General features: G+C 39.2%; 1 protein-coding gene across 1 annotated transcript in view; it reads right to left on the bottom strand.

Annotated features, from left to right (window-relative positions):
• Window positions 1-16959, bottom strand: part of GLP1R (glucagon like peptide 1 receptor) — a 90024-nt gene that overhangs the window by 58717 nt on the left and 14348 nt on the right. Inside the window, exon 2 of the mRNA XM_082755567.1 lies at window positions 357-453. Coding sequence (XP_082611693.1) covers window positions 357-426 — 70 coding nt within the window. The 5' untranslated portion in view covers window positions 427-453. The remainder of the gene's footprint in view (window positions 1-356; window positions 454-16959) is intronic.

Here is a 16959-nt window from a genome sequence, read left to right as displayed (position 1 = left end):
TTTCAACATTTTTCAGTGCTCAGCATAATTTATACAGCGAGATCAACATGGTCCTGGGTTTCCTAACACTTATACTCTTCCAACCCTGACCCTCTACAAAAGTTGCAGAATTGTATTAGTGTGCTACTTTGACACACTACAACCACCATTTGCCACTCTTGCAAGACACTCTTCACAATGAAACTCTTTCTACAAAATGCTTCCTCTCAGGAGAGGGAAGAGATCAGGCTGAAGCAAACGGGATAAAGAAGAGACTGGACAATAAGCTGGAGAAGTCTTTTCAGGTTCACAATCACTCCCTTGCTACTGTTAGCATGAATTTTAATAACACATCCTATCCTACCAAGGAAGCTCACCTGCTGCAATGGGGGGTGCCTCATACAAATATTTCAGGCATTGGCGCTGGTACTCCCTCCACTTCTGCATAACACCAGAGAGGGATCCATCAGAACTCTGAAAGAGAAATCATGAGTCTGACATTGTAGGGATTTACATACCATTTTTTATGTAGCCTAAGTAGGTCATTGTGAAGACACCAAAACAGCACTGCTTATGATAAATGTTGCAAGATGCTGTTATGTGTTTAATTGCAAATAAAGTCACTTTCTATTTGTACCACACAGAACTGAAAAAAAAAAACACACCAACAACAACAAAAGAAAAAAGAAAAAAACACAACCAGCTGTGCTGTGCACTCAGCAAGACCAAATTAAGTTAGCTTTGCCATCTTTAAGTTAGGTTTGGCATTTCAAAACACAGAATGGTTTGAATTTGAAGGAACCTCAGAGATCACCTAGTTCCAGTCCCCCTTCCATTACACCGGGTTGCCTAAAGCCCCATCCAACCTGGCCTTGAACACCTGCAAGGATGGGGCATCCACAGCTTTTCTGGGCGACCTGTGCCAGTGCCTCACCAATGCTTGAAATTGCCTTGACTCAGGTCCTTGCACTTGGTCTTGTTGAATTTCTTGAGGTACACATGGGTTCAATGTCTTAAGCCTGTCAAAGTTCCTCTGGATGGTCTCTCTTCCCTTCAGCATGTCAACCGCATCACTCAACTTGGTGTCACCCAAAAACTTGCTGAGGGTGCACTTAAATTTCACTGTCCATGCCACTTACAAACATGTTAAATAATACCAGTCCCAATACAGACCTCTGAGAAACACAATTTATCACTGATCTCCACTTGGGCATCAAGCCACTGACCACAACTTTGAGTGTGACCATCCAGCCAATTCCTTACCCAGGTGGTCCATCCATCAAATCCATGTCTCTCCAATTTAGAGAGAAGGATTGTGCAGGACAGTGTCAAATTCTTGCACAAGTCCAGGCAGATTACATTAGTTGCTCTTCCCTTACACACAAGCACTGTAACCCTATTATAGAAGGCCACCAAATTTGTCAGGCATGATTTGCCCTTAGTGAAACCATGCTGGCTGTCACCTTTGTTCTCTGTGTACCTTAGCATAGCTTCCAAGAGGTTCTGATCCTGGATTTTACCAAGTAAGAGGGTAGGACTAACTGGCCTGTAGTTCTATCTTCCTTTCCTCCCTTTTTAAAAACTGGAGCTGTTTCCCCTTTTCTAGTCAGTGGGAACTTCACCAGACTACCACAACTTTTCAGATATGATGGACAGCAGCTTAACAACTTCTTCTGATAGTTCACTCAGGACCTTCAGATTCATATTAGGTCCCATAGACTTCTGCACTTTCAGGTTCCTTAGTCTCAAACCTGATCTTCTTCTACCATGGGTGTTTCTTCATCCTCCGAGTCCCCACCTTTGGATTTTGTGAATTGAACGGTGTGGCTAGAGCACTTTCTGGTGAAAATTGAGGCAAAAAAGTCATTGAGTAACTGAGCCTTCTCTGCATTCCAGGTAACCGGGTCTCTCATTTCTTCAGCAGAGGGGCCCCATGCTTCCCCTAGTCTTCTTTTTAATCACTGATATACTTGTAGAAGCATTTCTTGTTGCTTTTGACATCCTTGGCCAGACTTAATTCTATCTGGGCTTTAGCTTTCCTAGATGTGCCCCAACTGTGAGATTTATTGCCTCATGAAAAGACGGGGACAGAAGCAAGTCCTCTTAGAAAAAGATTTCTTTCCAAAAGCAATACTTCTGCTATCCTATAAATGAGACCAAGAAAATTCACTATATTCAGCTGATATTCCCCAAGCACTATTCCAGAACACGAAAGAAAGCTTTTCCAGCTCAGTTTTCCTCCCATGAACAACAGCTTTCCATATACCCAGCGTATTTTCCTGAAGGCACAGAGAGCAAGGACCTCCTTTTGGCACAGTGTGGCAGGCTGCAGACTGCAGTGTCGCATTCCCCAAGTACCAAGGGGCAGGAGCAGTAGAAACATTTTCTGCACGAGCACAAGTGAAACCAGCTGTTTTTAAACTACAGAACATAGTGCTGGTTGCTCACTGAACCCTAACAGATGCCTCACCTGGCTCACAGAGGCCCAAGCTCATCCACTGCATTTAAGGAAAAAGACAGCAGCTCTCCCCTGCCTATATTTATGCAAACTGAATTACAAACGTAAGGATTACTGGGCTGTCCACAATCGATAAAGCAGCTAACTCAGCATTCCTATCCCAGAGAAAAGCCCAGCATGGATGTCTCAGACATAAGTCTAACGGCATGAACCAAATGGTACAACACTAATAGTGACTGGAGGAAAAGTCATTTAATCCCAGCTGTTGATCAGTTTATGAAGTGAAGCGTGAGGGTTGATAATCCTTGTAATTCTATTCTCATAGCTTCAACTGTTAATTTTTGTTTTCCTTTGTGCTCCTGAACTTTTTTTTTTTTTCAGATGGTTAGAAAAAACAGGGCATGGGAAGGGTTGCTTAAAACCATGTTGTCGTTTTAAACTTACACCACATTTTAGGAAAGGCAAACTGAACGCTGTCCACTACAACTAATGTGACTTTAAAAGATGGCAGTGTAATCACTCTGATACAAAAGAAGTAAAAGCAGCATTTTTGGATGATAGACTTCAAATCCGTTATTCTTTTCTTGTGTATTTCCAGTTAAAAAGCTTGGAGGAAAAAAAAAAAAAAAGCAAACAGCCCCGCCACCGCATGCATCATGCTTCTGCCTGGATTAAGCCACAACATCTAATTACAAAGATGTTCTTGGACATGTGATGAGAAGTACAACATGTAGTAGATATCTGTGTTGCGTTTGAAGAATGGTAGCTGCCTGCAATTACAAGCAACTTTTAACTGTAACTAGGGCCTTATGGCCATAATTTTTGAAGAATTTAGCCAACTCCCACTGAAGTCAAAACAAGTATAAGCCTGTGGATCTTTCAAACTCTGACCCTTGTCTCCCCGATTTAAATCATCCTGGTCACATCTTATCTACGCCAATAAACACTGCCAAAGTTTGTCTGTAATAAAGTTCTCAGTATAAAAATGAATGCATCCTAACAAATGTTAACCCCATGTGTGTACAGAATGAAAGAAATTGCAGCATAGTGATTTATGCTCAACATACCTGAAGGGCAAAGAGAACATTATCTAAATTAGGGTTAGGGATGCACATGGAAAAACATACAACCAAGAACTCCAGAACTAAAATTCCATCTACAAATCTACACAGGCTGAATAACAAATGAATGACTGGTATGGAGAGACAGAAGAACTTTCAAACCCAGGTTTGTCCCAGATAGGATTTTAAAAGTAACTTTCAGGTTATGTATTGTTCAATGCTTCATCTTACAAGGGTAGATATTGAAGTTGAACAAGACTGTTTTACCACCCTCTCATCACCATGCTAATTTTTCAAGATCATAATTCAGAACGAACTCTTAAATTATGACTCAGAATAATTTCTCAATCTATTCAGTGTCACACATCTTCCCCAAAGATAGCTGTTGATTGTGCACACAAATGACTATATCAAGTTAATCCAAGTTCTGCTTTTTGCTTTTTAAATTATTAAAAGAAAGATGCATACAGATTTAATTTAGAGACTACTTTTTAAAATACTGCCATAAACCTAAAACTATTAGCTAAGAGAAAACTAGCTCTTTGGAGTCAGAAAAGCTTTGAAACAAAATACCTTCTTCTAAATCAAGTTTTCATCTATTGTCTTCATGAGCACAGGAATAACCAGTTTTAATTACAGTTTAGGAAAAAAAGCAAGCCTCTATTCCTTCATTTAATGAAAAAGTAGAAATATTCTATTTAGAGGGGTTTCTCATAATGGGAGAAGACAACTCTAAGAAGGCGATTAGTAAACTATAAGAGTAAAATAATTAGAAATGCCTTTTTGTGAAGATGACTGATTTGGTAGATAAGTTCCTATTATCTGTAGTTGGTAATATTAAGACAACCAAATATAAGTCTCAGGAATACATAGGTTGAACTCTCTATTGAACAGGTTACTTTGCTTCAACTACATGCCACATTTTGTTACCAAATTAGTTTAAATTTGATTTTATTATATCCTAATCCCCCATTCCCAAAGATTTTGTCTCACATGAACACGAACTGTCACTTACACACAGATTTACAGTGAGAGCTGTTGTTCAACTAAGAGGTACTATATTATCTTGGTAAGTGATTTAACTCCTCCTGCAATATCAAAGTACTAAACATGCTGATATGAAGGCAAGACCCCTTGGGTCAGTACACAGAATCTGGAGCAAATGCAATATCGCATTATTAATCATAGGACTTATTTTTGTTGGTAAAAGTGCCACTTCATTGTATTTTGTTTGTGTCATCTCTCCTCACCCTCCAGTTATACTTAGCCACAGGAAGAAAAGCATTACCAGTAGTTTTGCTGGATGAGGATATATCAAAGAGAGTCTCTGGAAGAGGATGGAAACATGGCTGACTAGTTCAGGTGGAGGAGTCAGAAAGCAAGAATGGATGAAGGACATTAAGGAGGTGAGTAATGGCACAGCCTACGTAGCATAAAGTGGATGCAGGAAAATTAAGACAGGCAAGAGCACACAGACTGTGAGGCTTTCAGTGTAGGTATATAATTAAGCGTAATTAATCTTTAGTGATAAATTAGCTCACTCAATAGTCTGAAGACAGAATTATTTACAAAGCCTTAACACTTTTATAGAAAATCCTCTTTCTGTAGCCATCATTTATCTTCATAGACCCTACTGTAACAGAAAGCATTTTAATCACTTTCTAACATCTTTGAAACTACTCCTGCTCTGACAGAAAAAGCATCCATGGAGATCCCAGGAAAGCCATGCTACAAAAGCACTACTTTAATATAGTGAAATCTGAGCACAGGATATAAGGCTTGAAGGGGCTGAGACTGGATAAAATACACCATGAAATTTCAGTGTGGAAGGGAAACTTCTCAGTTTCAGATACAGCTAGCAACTCCCAGGATTACCATCTTTCCTCTTCACCCATCACCATATAAAACATCTTACAGGAGATAGAAAGCAAAATACCTCTTCATGTTTGTATTTGTTTTCTTCAATTATTATCTTCTAAATGGCAACACTTCCTTTTATCCTGGAAATACTGTTGAGTTACTTTTAACATTTTATTTATTTTAAGAAGAGGCCAATAAAACATCCAATACAACATTAATTCAAGGCTTTACCACTCAGGATCAGCACAGCAGAGTCCAGGATACCTGAAGACTGCACATTGCTAGCTTTGTGTTCATTCCGATTTGACATTCCTTCTTGTATAATAAGAATCATTTTGCATTGCCTGTTGTGTCAGTATAAACTGTGCATCTGCTGCAATGAAAGGCAAATTGGAAGCAAGCTAGTCATCTCGCAGCTTTATTCTAACTCCTAGCATAGACATAGGCTTGGATTTACAACAGTTTTGTCCTCAACTCACAGCCCAAACTGGGGAGAGCACAACACTGCAATTCCAGAAATATTTGTTGTGACATTTCATCCCAGAAAATTCAAGGTGATTATGTCACAAAAGGAAGTATACACACTTGACTTGTAACAGATAAGAGATAATCAATATCTTGATGAAAATGGTGATTTAACAGGGTTTAATTTTCAGACATCAATTTAACAGAAGTCCTAAATGTGACATTAACTAGATCCACGATGGCAAGGTCACCTATTATTTACTGCATAGGGGACAGGGTCAGACTAAAAACATCAGAAAGACCCTCATGGTGAGTCACGAGTTTCATAATGAAGTCCATTTGGCCATCCAAACTCCAAGAAGTCTAGATACAGCCACATCCTATGCCAATCACAGAGCTAACAATTTATGCCTGAAGGACTATATGCACTATCAATCCTTTATATCACTTCGCTAAGATAACAAAGTTTCAGCATGCTTAGAAAATTACTTGCAAAGTTTCAACAAGCTAGCTATTAGTCACTTACCGAACATCTGTCACAGGCAAGGAATCTCTCAACCTCAAGGAGTAACCTTGGAAGGCATCCCCTGCTCAAGAAGATCCTGGTATGCAAATCCTGGTATGCAGCCCGCCTGATCTGCCATACAGGAGAGCTCAACAGGCTCCAGGCTGTCCAGAATTTGTGGGGCAAGATGTCTGAACATTTGTCATATTCACATACCAGCCATATTTGGTTGGTGCATGCTCCATTAGCATGCTCCTTGGATCCATCTCTCCCAAATGAGCCTTGAGCCATGTTCAGCTATCACAACCAGACACATTCATCACTGCCACCACCGATGGTTATTGCCCAACCAAGGTCACAGGTGAAAGGTGGGTGGGGGAAGGAAGTAAGCTGCCACAGATCAGTCTCCCCCATCAGAAAGAATGATTTACACATTTCATCAATGTCAGAGAAAATTAATTTCTGTAGAGGTTAAATACAGTCAAGCTTTGGGAAAACACTTTCCTTCAACAGTACCTCTGGGAGCAGAAGTTTAAAAAAAAAAACAAGTGACTGTAGCACAGCAAAATTCTGTAACAGGGCAATCTAATCAGAGGACAAAGTTGCTCCCCCTGCAATTTATCATAATTTTTCTCCACTTCTAATTTACAGCAAATACGAAAGCACATGAATGGCAGGATGTTCTTACTAGCTCCCTAAACACATTGGTCAAGACCCAACTTCTGTTATTATACACCTGTTAGAGAAGTCCTGCGAGTATTGATGCTCAACTGCCTATTTGAATAAGTTACAGTTTTTCAGCAGTTGCAGCAACAGCAAAAATACCTAATTTCTCCTTATTAGAGTGCTTTGCCCCACTGTTCATGACATGAGAAATCAACCTTCTAGATCAGTCCTTCCAGTGCAATGCTTCTTGAAAAACAAGAGTCTAGAAATATGTAAGCATAGTAGGAGGCTTTATGGTTTGCCACAAATACCCCACATATACACAATTTAACTTGATTTTGTAACTACTTAATCCACTGCACAGACATTGAATGATTTATAAAGAGATTAATGAATCCATTATTGACAACACCACTAACAGTCCACTCCCTTTAAAGACTGAAGGCATGTCAAAGGGGAGGTGCATAAAACAACACCAGTGCTACCTGTATTACATACAGTACCAGAGAAGTATCATTCGATACCTCTGCAATACCTTTACCAGAGATCATAAAATGAGATCACACTTCAGAACATCTGATATCCCCCAGATTTCCATACTCATCACTTTCTCTTCACATATTACATCACCCAATTTTGAGTTTAATGTAATTATCTGACATTATGGAAGACTAAGTGACACTTTTGAGATAAAGACATTATGCTTAGCCCCTTCTTTAGAGCTGCTTGACTGACCAGATAATATAACATTCATTATTCTTCCCAAGTCATATTTTACAAGATACTTTGTCAGCAGTTGGATCACTCTGCACAAGTCCCTCATTCTTCAGAAAAAAACAAGCAGTGGGTCAAAACAGCTTTTCTTTCAGAGAAGAGTCTATTGCCAGCTTCTAGGAGCTTTTCCTGTAAACACTTCTGTTCCTTGGTTACTAATTGAGCCAATGACTTCAGTAGCTCAAGAGCACCACAGAAAAAACACCCTTTCAACATCCTCTGATAGCAAATGCAGCAAATTATGAGCTCCTCACAAAACGTGCTACTGAATTCAGCAAGAAACTCCCTGACCATAAGGAGCTGACCTTCCTCCTAAGCTGCAACAGCATTACACTTACAATGAGACCTTCAAGAAGGAGAAGTCCCAGGACTTGGATAAACAGAAATCTTGAGTACAATGTTCACCAGCTGTCTAACCCTGGAGACCCTTCTCTCTATTCCACCCCTCTTAGATTTTATGATATCAACCTTTAGAACTCAAAGCTTCAAAAGCAAACTCAACCACCACTTAAAGCTTATCAATGCACAGAAGAGACACTGCTTTAACCTTTCTCTTCAGAGGTACTCACCTGAATTTGACAGCACACCTCTGGTGTGAACAGTAACACTGGGCTTTCAATAAAGACACACAAAATAGCACCCCCTCCCCCCAACAGTTCCATTTCATCCTCCACCCAAGCAGCTTCAAAACATCCCATCCAAACAGCATTCAGAGTGCAAACAGCACCCCAGTCAAGGACAAAAATACATATAATTTATTTAAAATCAGAGGCATAATCTCAAGGCATTCCTCTCTCCCAGTTGAAAATAGTGTCTGCACGTCATCCTGCCTGTATGCATCCTGGCACAGCTTCAAAAGGAAGGGCGGAATGTGCTCCCATGGGAGCCTATAAGGCAAACAGCACAGAGCACTTTCCCCCTCTGCTCCTCATCCCCATTTTCTTCAGGCCAATTCTTGCTGAATTACAAAAGAGGATAAGCATATACACCTCCCAAAGAAGGTTAGGAACTGCGGGTTTCCAAATGTAGAAAGCATCTGTGCGGAGATTTGGGTCAGCCATTTTAAAGACACCCCCCCACACACCCAAAAAAACCCTATTTGAGACATATTCTTGTTTTCAGTACTTCTGGTGGCTAGGCAGGGGCAGCTCCCAGTTCAACTGACTTATCATTGCACAAATTCTTCCAAATACATACACTGTCTGAACAGGTGGGAGGATTCAGCCCTGACCACAGTGGTTTCCTCTCCAGGACCAAACATCTCAGGTCTGTCCTACGATGCTTCAATCATGTTTTGAAACCTACCAGTCCTCTCTTCCTATCCTCAAATTTTGTTTTGACAAGGCATATTTCAGTAAGAATAATATCTCCTGGCTCCCATTATTTTCTGGATCAAGGCAAAGTATTTGGCATTCAAAGGCACAGATGTCAAAGCAAACTGCTTTAATACCTAAATCAACTTTCATAGTATACTGTAATAAAATCAAGGGTATAAAGTGGAGCCTAATATTTCAGCATGCTACAAAATAAAGCATTATGTTCTAGAGATGTTAAAAAAAAAAAAACAAAAAAAAAACAACCAAACAAAAAACTTCCCTTAGGTCAGGTAGGGCAGCCTGAAAATTTGGTACTAACCTACCTTCAAAAGATTATTCTATCATTTGTCTTCATTGATGGACATACTTCGGAAGACGACTTACCCACAAAGGTTCTCTGCCCCACAAAGAATTTCTCCCAGCCCAGATAGAGGTTTCTTCTTTGATTACTGTAGGACCCATGAATCCACATGCTTACACATTTGAAACAGATACATATTTACTTTGACCGTCATTGATTCCAGAAAAATGTTATTTTCATTACTACTTCTTTCATCTGTTCTGGTAAATGTTGCTGTCAAGGACTTACTACATGAGCCAGTCATAAAAATGACAGAAGAAAATACTGAGCAACTACGCAGAGAGAAGAAAAATGCAAAAACTCAGAAGAAACTACCAAACTCTTGGACAGCAGAAAACAATCCCACAATTTTAGTTGAAGGAACTATGTGCCAACACTCATGAGAATTAAATTATAGAACTCCTGCACAAAGAGATTTTACTATGCATTGCAAACCTAGGAACATGGCTTGTGAAGTGCTCTATAGAAGACATTTATGGATGCGGTTATACTCTGTTTTGCTTGCTCTGTTGTAGAGTTGAAATTTCATTTTGAGACAGATACAAATGCGTAGCACTAAGAACACTATGGAAGGAATGATGACAAAGCTAAGCAATGTTATGGGAGTACGGGAAACTACAAAGTAGAAAACGAGAGGAGTTCTTCAGTCTACCCTCACAGTTTTAGAGATTAAAGTGTAGCCTGTGGTATTGGAAGAATAGCAGCCTTCCATTAAAAATATTACAATAATGCCTACTATCACAATGGGCAGTGAGAAATATACAGAAAAATATACAGAGAAATATACAGAAATATACTGAAAAAGTAGGAAGAGACTTAAGGTGGAATTCAGATACTTAATCATGGTCACCTACTATTCCTCCCAGTAAGCATAATTGTCTTTGGCTTCTGCTGAAGTTGCAGAAGTTCATGTTTCCCCTACAACCTGCACCACACACCTGCTTGTCCTACACATGGCCCTGAATACTGTAGGACGTTTTCAGCAGCACTAGATGCCTGCATTTGGGCAGCTGACTCATCCCGAATGTCTGAGCTGCTGAAGCAAAACAAAGCAAAGAACATCTGTCAAAGTTGGACTTCTGGCTCTTCTTACTGTGGTTCAAAATGCAATTAGCTAAGCTGGTTCTTTGTGACATACTGAACCAAGTGCATTCTAAAAGAATAAAAAAATAAATCTGTTTAAGATGGTAACTGACTGGTTTCTCTGCAACAGCCAGCAACAGTCCAATCCCAGAGCTGGCTGAGCAAAGAGATGGACAGAGCCTGCAGTCTTGCAGAGCTGGGAAATCACAACATTTGAGTTTCCAAGCACAAAGAGGATTTCACTAGAAAACAGAAGCAATAATCTACATCACAACCCTAGGGACTAAGACAACATCACTGGGTTGTATAAAACCTGTATTTTCACTGCGCAAGAAACACACCAAGTCTTTTCACCTTTCACACTGAAGTGTCCCAAGGGATCCACAGCTTTTGAAATGACTACCAGTCTCTCACTCTTTTTCAGAGCTATGGTACAGGATCAGAAGGCAACGGGTAGACATTTAGTTGTTTTTCCCCAGGATTACCAATCCTATATAGCAATATAAGGCTTTTCCCTAGCTTGCCAGCCCATCATTATGACCTCTCTGATAGGCTCAATAGCAAGGAAAAAGAAAAAAAAAAAAAAAGTACACATACTAACCTTCAAAGACCTTTTTCTCACTGAGCACCTTCTCATTTCTTTTTAATATTTTTAAAATAAGTTTGGTTCTCCCCTCCCCCCGCAAAAAAAAAAAAAAAAAAAAAAAAAGGTATAAAACAATCACCAGAAAGCTATTAGAACAAAACAAAAAACAACCTCCAGTACATAATTTCATGGGTTCTGCGCATCTACTGTTGTTCAGAGATTGCTTTCTTCTTTAGCAATCAAATTTGTATGGCTTTTACAGTTCTAGCTGAGGACATCAGTTTATTTCAGTTTTAACTAATGCCAACTTAACTCCCTCAGCAGCTCATTGTCACAGTGGCTCGAGGTCCATTGTCCCATTATCTGCCATATTGCTCCTTCCCTCCTACCCACCCCTCTGCCAAGACAATTATATGTAGTGCCTTTGCAAATTGCTAGTGTTTTCATCAACAGTTACAACGCATTTGCGAACAGACCATACAAGAGGAAATTCTGCCAGTGAAGCTCATTCTCCAGACGTCACCCGTCTTTTTTCCAAACGTCACGTAGAAGATAATGCAGAGGTACACTTCTGTATAACACAATGACATGGGTCTATCACACCTAGACAGACCAGAACTCCTACAACAGTATCTTTGTGATATCACGGCATATACAATGGTGTTCACATTTATTTGGTTGGATGCAGCATTGTGTTTTATAGCCAGCATATAATCTTATGATTTCCAGCATTCAACCCACATAGCTGCCAAACATTATAGTCCAAGGGCTTGATTTGTCAAAAACAAGACAGGAGCAATGCTGCATAAAGGCTGGTCTTAACTCATCCCAATACAGAGAAACACTGAAGTAAGAAAAAAAGTCATGAGACAAATGAAAAAGGTGTACTGAGATGCTACCCAGGGACTGTACTCTGATCATATGAAACAGAAGTAACACAGGTCCACAACCAAGGACCAAATCAGCATGCCTAAAGTTAACTTCATACTGGATGATCTTCACATTACTTTATCCAAAGTGTGATGGAAATATCTTGCAGTCCTTGACACCAGAGTCAATAGGGAATACAAGCTAGAAGAAGAAATCTAGCACAACACACTGCAGCAGGACTGCAGCAGCATCCTCAGAGCCATGTTCCTGGTGTGGAGGGAACCAGGTGGTGTTATCATTTTGAAACCATCCAACATGAAATTTACATTCCCATGTTTGTGCCACCTCTTGCATCCTTTTCCTTCTACCTTCTTTTTAGACAAGGCACAGAAAATTTTGGCATTCCTACGTAGGGCTGGTTTTTGCTACACTCCTGAAAGACTCTAATGAGAGCACCAATTTAAAGCATCACCTTAACTTGACAACAGTCTGTTGTATTTGTGAGGTCTTGTTAGCTGACTGTATGGTAGTCTTCCTTCACAAGCGTTATTACAAGCATGAATCAAAAGCAGATGTGAGAGACACGTTTGGTTTTACCTCTTTGTAGTTCTACCTTTGTTTTATTTGCAGAGACCAATTCAGCTTCTTTGAATGAAAACAAATAAAAATAAGAAAACCAAAACTGTATCTTGTGTTTTTTTAATCTTTTCCATTCTCCATGAACAGTGGCCACTATCTTCAACAGTATTTAAAGACACTCTTCAGCTAGTTACAGGACACAGGAGTTAAATCAATTTTTAAAAAGGTTGCATTAATCCACTACGTGATATTAGCTTTTACCTCTTTATTTTTCCTGTATCCTAAATACAGGAATAACCTAAATAAAAGTTGATGCTTTTATTTAAGGCTTTGTGTAGGAGCAGGCTGAAGACTCCAAAATCACAAAATTCCAAATAGTGCTTAGCTAACTGTTCGCTAATCCATTGCAACAATGTTATGTTATTACCCTTGACTCAAATGATTCAGCAGGATCCAAATCACCCTTTCACCCAGGTAAAAATACCTATCAGATTACCCAGAATGAGTTTTTGTCTCAGTTTTTCCCTACAGCCCTTCTCTGCCAAGGAAGTACAGAAATGCAAGCAAGCCAAGTTGGATCACGTTTTTTTTCTTAAATTAGAGCTGCAAAGCAAGTTATGAACCACAGGAATCAGATCAAACTTTTCCTCAAATCGGAATTAGGTTACCACAAAACCTCTTTCAAAAGGATGACTGTAGTGTTTTTATTTTGGAATCACAGCGAAATAAAGACATTAAGGGAGATGCCAAGCATATAACACTTGGGTGGAAGCAAATGGGTGACCAAGAAGTAGACCTGAGGAATTTTGGCCTTGGTTCCCCAGAGAGACAACAATATCAGTTCTCTGAAGTTACTAACAGTACAGCTGAATCTGTTGATGATATAGAGGTTTATGAAGTTAAATTAAAAACCTTTCTATATGCTTAATCCTGAGATCTTGCTTTAGTAATCCCCTCCTTTGAGCTCAGAGGGTTTTTATAAATTTGAGTTTTAATAAAAAAAAAAAAGAAAAACAACCCTCCAGCATTTGTTAGTAGCCAATATTGGGCCAGTTTATAAGTTATTCTCCCCTACAATTCTCTCCTCTGCAACCCTCTCAAACAGCAAGTTTCCTCAATTCCCTCTCCCAGTATTTGGATAAGGAAATGAATTGGCAGCCTTCATGCCATTTCAGTATAACGCATAAATCTACTCTATGTTCTCCCACCTTGTCTACATTCTTACCTCAGTTACATCCACGTAGTTGCACATTAACCTTGTGCACGCTATGTTGAGATACTAATACTCAGTCCCTGTTCTGTGCAGAGAACCTGCACACAGATTCAGCAGCCAGGGCTCTGTGCATTATTCCTGCAAGTCAATCCCACATGCTACTACACTCCTTCCTCCCGTAAATAGCACAGAGGAAGTCAGATACAAGTAGAACTGGAGGTTACAACACAAGTTTTCCCCCACACCCTATCCTCAGACCACTTCTAGCAGGTTTTTATCTCCATCCTTGCCTGCTTCCCCCTTGGTGGTTCTTTTCTTACCATACTCTTGTAGGAGTATATGGAGCTAAAGACATTTGTGGCTTAAGTTACAGAAATGAATTGTGATTGTGTTGATGTTAAAACTGAATGGACAGATTTCTCCTCACCTTTGTGTGGGGAGACCTTAAAAAGGAGGGAGAGGTCAGCAAGATGAAGACTTCTGTTCAGACAGCAAACAAGCACATTGGTTCTCAAAAAGCAGATGTGATAAAGCCCAAGAGCAGGGTGAAACAACTTCAAAAGCCAACCGAAAAAAAAAAAAAAAAAAGAAAAAACACGCGGAGAGCTTCTTCTCAAGAAAACTGTCCAGCCTGAACAAATAGAAACACAGAAGAAAGAGCTGCCCCTACGGTCAAGTCCCTAACTTTTGCCAAAGTGAATATTTTAACTTATACACAAAGCTTCCCCTCCTCCACCTCCAATTTTCAAAGCACCAATGGAAGCAGTGACCATGCAGTAATAACCACTCACAGCTGAAAATAGATAGGTCACTTAAAGGAATTAAAATCATTCCATTAGTTCCATGTTAGTAGTTTCACGGCCACATATTTCCTATTTGACACTAACCTTAAATCAAGCAGCACTTGTAGGAACAGAACAGATCCACTGAGAAGGGGCTAGAGAAAACACTTGAGAACTTAAATAGCAGTGGCTGTATGTGACGTCTTTCCCAAGACAGAATTTGTTCTCTGAACTAACTCTGCAAAGTATTTTTGTTTTAGATTTCAGTTCATCCTTAAGATACACTTCTGGAGCACAGAGTCATCTTGCAGTATAACTCTCTCAGCATTTAAAACAGCATAAACCAGCACTGCTGTTGAAATAAGTTATTTCTCTGTTCCCAAAAAGTGGCTGCTATTTCCACCCCCCTCTACTCCTCTCTTTTCCTTGTGCCAGCATAAGTATCCATGCCATTGCACTGAGCTGGACAGGCAAGCTCTCCAGGGTAAAATTAAATAGGCAAAATATTCAAGAGGATAAGAGTTGCTGCAAAGCAGAAGCAAGCAACAGCAGTATAGCTCACAGGGAAATGTAAGAATAATCTTACTCACAGTCTTGGAACTAAGAGGAGCCTAAAACAAAGCCCACTCCCTGTATAAAAATGTTTATGCTAGGAGTCAAGTATTTATTACTCACAAGGAAACAAAGACTTGAAGACTTCAGTTATTGAAGAAGTAGCCCTTCACATTTCTTTGTTGATACCCATTACTAAATAGAGCACTGATGATTTTTCACATTTTGTTTTCTACCAGGAACAGTACATGGCAATCACAGGGACCTTGAGACCAGAAGAAACCATGATAATCTCACAGCTGATGAAAATTTCATTGCCCTCCTTTGTAGCACCTTTTAGAGCTTCACACATGCTATATTAACCAGAAAATACTATTCATACACATCTAATCTTGGTTCAAAGACTTAAAGTGATAGAGAATACATTGCACTCTTAGGCAATCTGCTACTATGGCTAATTACACTCACTACTGAATTATTTCTGGGGCTTGTTTCTGGTCTGAGTAGACTCAATCATGCAAATAAGTTTCCTTAAAAGGAATGACTTCACAAAACATGAAGTATATCAGCAATTTTGTTCATCAGAATGGGGCTAATGTCATGAAAATACACATATTTTTTCCTCTAAATAATAAGCTGGTTAGTATTAGTTATGTTAGATTATTTTTCAGCCTTTTCACAATATAGTGGTGCGAGTATCAGATTAAAAAGATATTAATTACTAGTGAAGGCAAACATAAGTTAAGTTTTTTATAATATTGCTACCATGCAGTACCATGATAATGTTCTGCCCTGGTGCCCTAGGGAGGGAAGACCTGATTTCTACTTCCCATCACTGTTAGGATTTATTTGGTTTCTGACATAGTTGTCCTTAGCACCATTACCCATAGATTTTTCAGATACTCTAATCTCAAATAGCATTTTTTAATTGTTGATTGATTTGTACTTGTTGATATCAGCTTTACCTTTTTTTTTTTTTTTCTTTTTGTCGGTCATTTTTGTTGGTCATTCCTGGACTTAATTTGGCTGTCCCTTCCATTTCTTAAAAGAATGGATTTGGGTACATCATCAACATCTTGAACACCTCAAAGTTAGTAGTATTTGTGCTTTTATATTTTCTTTTCTCATCATTTTTACTTTTCCAGCCTTGTGCTTCAGATGGTAGTTCACATTTCTTTCTACTTTTCCATAGAGAAGAAGGAATTTATTGAATGAACAAATAAAAATATGCAGATGGAAGTGCTATGCTACCAGGGCTGTGCATCACACCTGCTTCTAGAGATCAGTAAAAGCTTTCATGCTTTCACAGCTAACAAAGCAGGATACTTTGTATACTGTACAGATGCAATGCCTCTGTCACCTCTGGTATCCTTCTTGCCTTAGTAGCATAAATTTTGAGAACGGAAAGTTTACTTACATAAGTTTAAAATAGGTACGTTATTCACCGTATGTTAAAGTTCTGTACAAATGTCACCAGTCATACACGTGCACGTGTACACCCATGCAACCCCCTCTTACATCCTTCCAAAGAACCCAGAGAACACAGCATTAGAACTCACGTGACTTTTTCCTCTGACTTCCTGTATTCTTCTTCTCCCTTCTACCACTCATATGTGGAGTATAAAACAAGATTCAAAGCACAAGACCTTACTAGGATCCAGTTTGAAAGCATTAGTAGTTACCATTCACTTCCTGGCTTTAATTATTGGGTTCTACCCAAATTTGTCATCCTTATTATCCTCCATTCATACATATACATCCATAAATATATATATATTTTAATATAAAATCTTATGGAAACAAAGCAAATCTCCACTTTAAGATTAATATATTAAGATGTCCATGACAC

The sequence above is a fragment of the Aythya marila genome, assembly GCF_965140915.1.
Source record: "Aythya marila genome assembly, chromosome: 3".
Classification (NCBI taxonomy): domain Eukaryota; kingdom Metazoa; phylum Chordata; class Aves; order Anseriformes; family Anatidae; genus Aythya; species Aythya marila.
Note: the sequence above shows the minus strand (reverse complement) of the source record. Positions and strands in the feature narration are given on the sequence as shown.